The sequence below is a fragment of the Triturus cristatus genome, chromosome 5_2 (genome assembly GCF_964204655.1).
Source record: "Triturus cristatus chromosome 5_2, aTriCri1.1, whole genome shotgun sequence".
Taxonomy (NCBI): Eukaryota; Metazoa; Chordata; class Amphibia; order Caudata; family Salamandridae; genus Triturus; species Triturus cristatus.
The window spans coordinates 145,069,049-145,073,828 of NC_140588.1; the positions used below are offsets into that span (position 1 = coordinate 145,069,049).

General features: G+C 47.8%; 1 protein-coding gene across 1 annotated transcript; it reads left to right on the forward strand.

Annotated features, from left to right (window-relative positions):
• The first annotated feature begins 1,067 nt into the window (after positions 1 to 1,067).
• Positions 1,068 to 1,934, forward strand: LOC146822731 (syncytin-1-like). Its single transcript, XM_085606287.1, has one exon. It carries the CDS (start codon positions 1,068 to 1,070, stop codon positions 1,932 to 1,934), a length of 867 nt encoding a protein of 288 aa, XP_085462413.1.
• The last annotated feature ends 2,846 nt before the right edge of the window (positions 1,935 to 4,780 follow it).

Below are 4,780 nucleotides of genomic sequence, written 5' to 3' on the forward strand. Positions count from 1 at the left end.
TGGGGCGCACCCCCTGCTACCACATTGTCTGATTCACCTTGTGAATTGCTGAGTGATTATTTGTCCGTACTTACACAAACTTTGTCTTCCATTCATCAGCAGGTCCAGGAAGCATTGCCTGATCGATCCACCGGGCCGGGGCATGCCATCCGACCCGGCCACTTCGTCATGGTAAAAAAACTTTGCTCGAAAGAAGATGCTGGAACCCCGGTGGAAAGGTCCCCTGCTAGTCCTTCTGACCACTAGAACGGCCCTGCGAGTGGAAGGCAAGAAATCCTGGATCCATGCTGTGCACTGCCGGAAGATCCCAAGCATCACTCAAACTGATCCTACCATGTCCACCTACAAGGAAGTTCTAACGTGCGACATCCCTGTGTGTAGTCTCCCAGAACCAGAACTGGAATTATTCAAAGATAACACCGTGCCAACTAAACAAAGATACAACCTACGCCCACGCATGGCTTCTGGAGCTCCAGCGACTGGACAGGGGAGGTGAGCCAAAAGTTGCAGGGCGGTAGTATTATCTGGAAGGGTGGATTGGCACTCCAGGTAGCGGGGTACTGAGAAGCCTAGCCAGGAGAAGCAACAACCAGCTACCGGCGACGCGTAGGTCTCACCTTTTCTCTCCAACAGCTGTACAGCCCAAAAGAAGACTGATTATGACAAACAAAGAAACCATGGAACTTTCCAACAAGAAGATAGCACAATGTAACCAACTGCATAATAACAGGTCAATAGCTTTGACAACAGTTCTCCTCCTCACTATTATCTTTGGCATCCTCTTCTGGATCCTAGAGGAAGGGGCACCAGCCAAGGATACCATATTGCCCACTGATGCCACGCCTCCTGAACATTCCCATGTCTCCTTGTCCCCTTATCTCCAAAATAGGCGACAAGAGTTTTGGAACAACACCTTCATCCAAATGTTGAATCAACATAATGAGGTATTGAATAAAACGAACTGTTGGGTCTGTGGTCTCTTGCCTCACTCCATGGAGAATAACATTCCCTTCCTCCCTTACTCTTACTCTATACACCCCTCTTGCGCTGCCTGGATGTCGCTCATCATGGCCGCCCATCGGTCCAGCGGCCTTGCCGACATCACTCTCCAACAATTGCAAGATGAGTTCTGGCAGAACAAAACGGGCAATGCTGTTTGTCCAAAGAACAATTCTACATGCATGTCTGAGGATGAGAAGGAGGAAATGCTGGTATTCGACTCTACCAGTAGAATACGCTTCTCCAGCTTCAAAGCAAGGACACCCGCCAAGCGGACCCCACCGCTAGCTGTTGTTCGCATTCCTGGGCTAATGTGTATCAGAGGCTTAGGTATTGAGTACGTTGGGGACAGCTCTTGTGTCGTGACAACAACTCTGAATACGACATCTCCACCGCCCCTTGTTGCCTCCCCAAACACCTACTTCGTGTGTGGAACAAAGGCCTACACTTGGCTTCACGAGAACTGGGGAGGCACCTGTTACATTGCTTTCCTCCTTCCCCCTGCCTACATTGCTTCTCCTCTTCATCATCGCGCCCGCCGCAGCAACGATGTGGGCCAACAAACAGACACAATCTCTCAACAATTATTGGATGCCATGAAGGGCATCCTTCCCTTCTGGGGACCAATGGCAAACAGCGGAGCCATTCGCCACCTCACCAGAGTCATGGAAGCCACTGTCAACATCACAGCTGGTATTTTGGCCAACAACACTGCGGAGCTCCAAGCGGTACGCCTCGTCACTCTACAAAATTGCATGGTCCTTGATGTCATCCTAGCTGACCGCGGAGGAGCATGTCACATCATCGGCACCAGCTGTTGCGTGTATGTTCCGGATCATTCATCATCTGTCTACGAGGCTATTTCCGCACTCCATCGAATAGCCTCTGACCTCCATCAAGATACAGACCCATGGTCCCTTGGTTCTTGGATATAGCAACTTCTGCTGACATGGGGATGGAAGGTTCTAATGATCATCCTGATACCTCTTGCCCTGGTTCTCTTTTGTTGTCTTTGCCTTCAATGTGGTCCTCCACTCTGTGGCCTCTGCGCAAATGCTATCAAGTCAGTCCCCGTAAATGCACAGGTCAAGAACGATAAAATAAGGACTGAACGTGAGACACAGCTATTGATGAACATTGTAATTGACTAAAAAAAAAAAAAAGGTTTCGCTTATGGCAAAAGGAGGGACTGTGGAAAAGTAGGTCTGCTGTTATCTTGCCATTCACTCCACCATGTTGTGCTATACTCTTCATGACTGACCTCTCTCTTTCACGATCACTCTGGAGCTCCACTTTTGACCTCCCACATTCCTGCACGGACGCTCACACCCTGTTTGTGCTTTGACCTTCCACAAACTGACCAGCCCATGCTCAACCAGTCGGACAGGGAGTTTCCCAGATGTTTATCGTCCTCACCCTGCACACTATGCCCTGCAGGCGTCCAACAGCTACCATCTGCAGGCCTATCAGATTGACCTCTGCTTGCTGTGTAATCATTATTCCTCTCTCCTGTGCCCTGCAGGGGTCCAACAACTACCATCTGCGGACTTATCTGATCGAACTTTACTTGTCGTATAAACATGCTTTTCGCCTACACCCTGCAGGGGCCTCACCGCTACCATCTGTGGACTTATCAGATTAACCTTTGTTTGACATATAATCATGCCTTTTTCACCTATGCCCTGCAGGGGCCAAACAGCCACCACCTGCTGATTGTATCATAACTGACCATTGCTTGTCTGTAAATTATTGGTGTTTGTTATTGTTCACCTAGCACGCACAGGGTGGGGATGAAGGGTATATAAGGTGCAGAAGCAAAGCACTCAGGAGATTGCCTCCTCAGACAAGCTGCAGGTGCCGATGCTCTCTCTCCATCTCATGAGATTGTAATAAATATCCTTTCTCTCGGCGCTCTAGTGTTGGTCTCAGTTTGTATCCCGGACCCATGGACGAAGGGTGGACCCTGCACCTTTGGGTGGTCCCCCAAAAGACCCCCAAATCCACACTATGTATTTCCAAAATGGGAACAAGATATGGAGTTTAGAAGCAGTGGCTATTTGCACATCTCTGAATTTGTGAGTGTCCACAATAGCATGTGAATTAGTAGGAATTTCTCAAAATGTCTTCTTGCTTACAGACTGTCTTATAATTGGGAGGCACAAATGCAGAGAAATGCAGTTGGTAATAACACTTGTTCTACTATTCTGTGTTCCCGTAAGTCTCCTGATAAAAAAATGTACACACTTGTGTGGGTAGGCCTAGTACTCGCGATAAGAAAGGGTCCAAAATGCAACAAGGACACATTACATTTTCCCACTGAAATGTGACAATTTTTTGCAATGTCCCTAGTTGTGGATTTTGGACCCTAACTCAGCCAGCAACTAGGGAACCATACGGGGTGACTTGCATGGCTCTCACCAGGCTGTGTTACCCAGAATCCCATGCAAACCTGCGGGGAGGCACAAACTTCCTTCCAACCCAGTATTCCCCCAAGACTTCTGATAAATATGGTACCTCACTTGTGTGAGTAGGTCTCGTTCTGACTACGAGAAACTGCCCAAAACACAATATGGACACCTCACATTTTTCCACTGAAAACTGACCCTCTTTTTACAATGTTCCTAGCTGTGGATTTTGGGCCTAGCTCAGCTGGCACGTAGAAAAACCTAGCAAACATGTACATTTTTTAACCTAGACACCTAGGGGAATCCACGAAGGGTGTGACTTGCATGGCTCTCACCGGGTTGAATTACCCAGAACCCCTTGCAAACCACAAACTTTGACAAAAAAAACCATTCTCCTCACATTCCTGTGATGGAAAGTTCTGGAATCTGTGGGAAGCCTCAAACTTCTTTCACTAAGCATTCCCCCAAGTATTCTGATAAAAATGGCACCTCACTTGTGTGGGTTGGCCTAGTGCCCGCGAAATGAAACGGCCAGAAATGCAATATGGATACCACATTTTTCCACTGAAAACGGAAACTTTTTTTAATGTGCCTAGCTGTGGATTTTGGACCCTAGCTCAGGCAGCACCTAGGGAAACCTAGCAATCCTGTTTAGTTTTGAAAACTAGATACTTTGGAGAATAATCCAGGGTTGGGTGGCTTGTCTGGCTCCCATTAGGTTTCCTACCCAGAAGCCCTTGCAAGCCTCAAATGTTGACTGCAAAAACACAATTTCTTCACATTTCTGTGATGGAAAGTTCTGAAATCTGTAGGGAGCAGCTCCTTTCCTTCCACCTACTATTCCCTCAAGTTGCCCTATAAAAATGGAACTGGACTTGTGTGAGTAGGTCTAGCACCCGTGACAGAAAACAGCCCAAAACGTAACATGGACACATCACATGTTTCCACTTTTTCCACTGAAAACTGACCCTTTTTTGCAATGTGCCTAGCTGTGGAGTTTGGGCCGCCTTAGCTCAGCGGGCACCTTGGGAAACCTACCAGACCTGTACATTGTTTTAAACTGGACACCTAGGGGAATGCAGGATTGGGGTGATATGTGTGGCTCTCCCCAGGTTATGTTACCCAGAATCCCTTGCAAACCTCAAACTTTGACTAAAAAGCAAATTTTCCTCACAATTCTGTGATGGAAAGTTTTGGAATCTGTGGGAGCCACAAACTTCCTTCTACCCAGCATTTACCCAAGTCTTCTGGTAAAAATGCTGCCCCACTTGTGTGTCTGGGCCTAGTGACCGTGACAGAAAAGGTCAATGAATGTCCCTTTCGAGGACTCCCACTAATGTTAGATTGATCCTCTCCTGTCACGGGAAGTAGGCCCC

What these genes read in the sequence shown, in the direction of transcription:
- LOC146822731 (XM_085606287.1), top strand. Translation starts at nt 1,068, where the DNA reads ATGGCCGCCCATCGGTCCAGCGGCCTTGCCGACATCACTCTCCAACAA.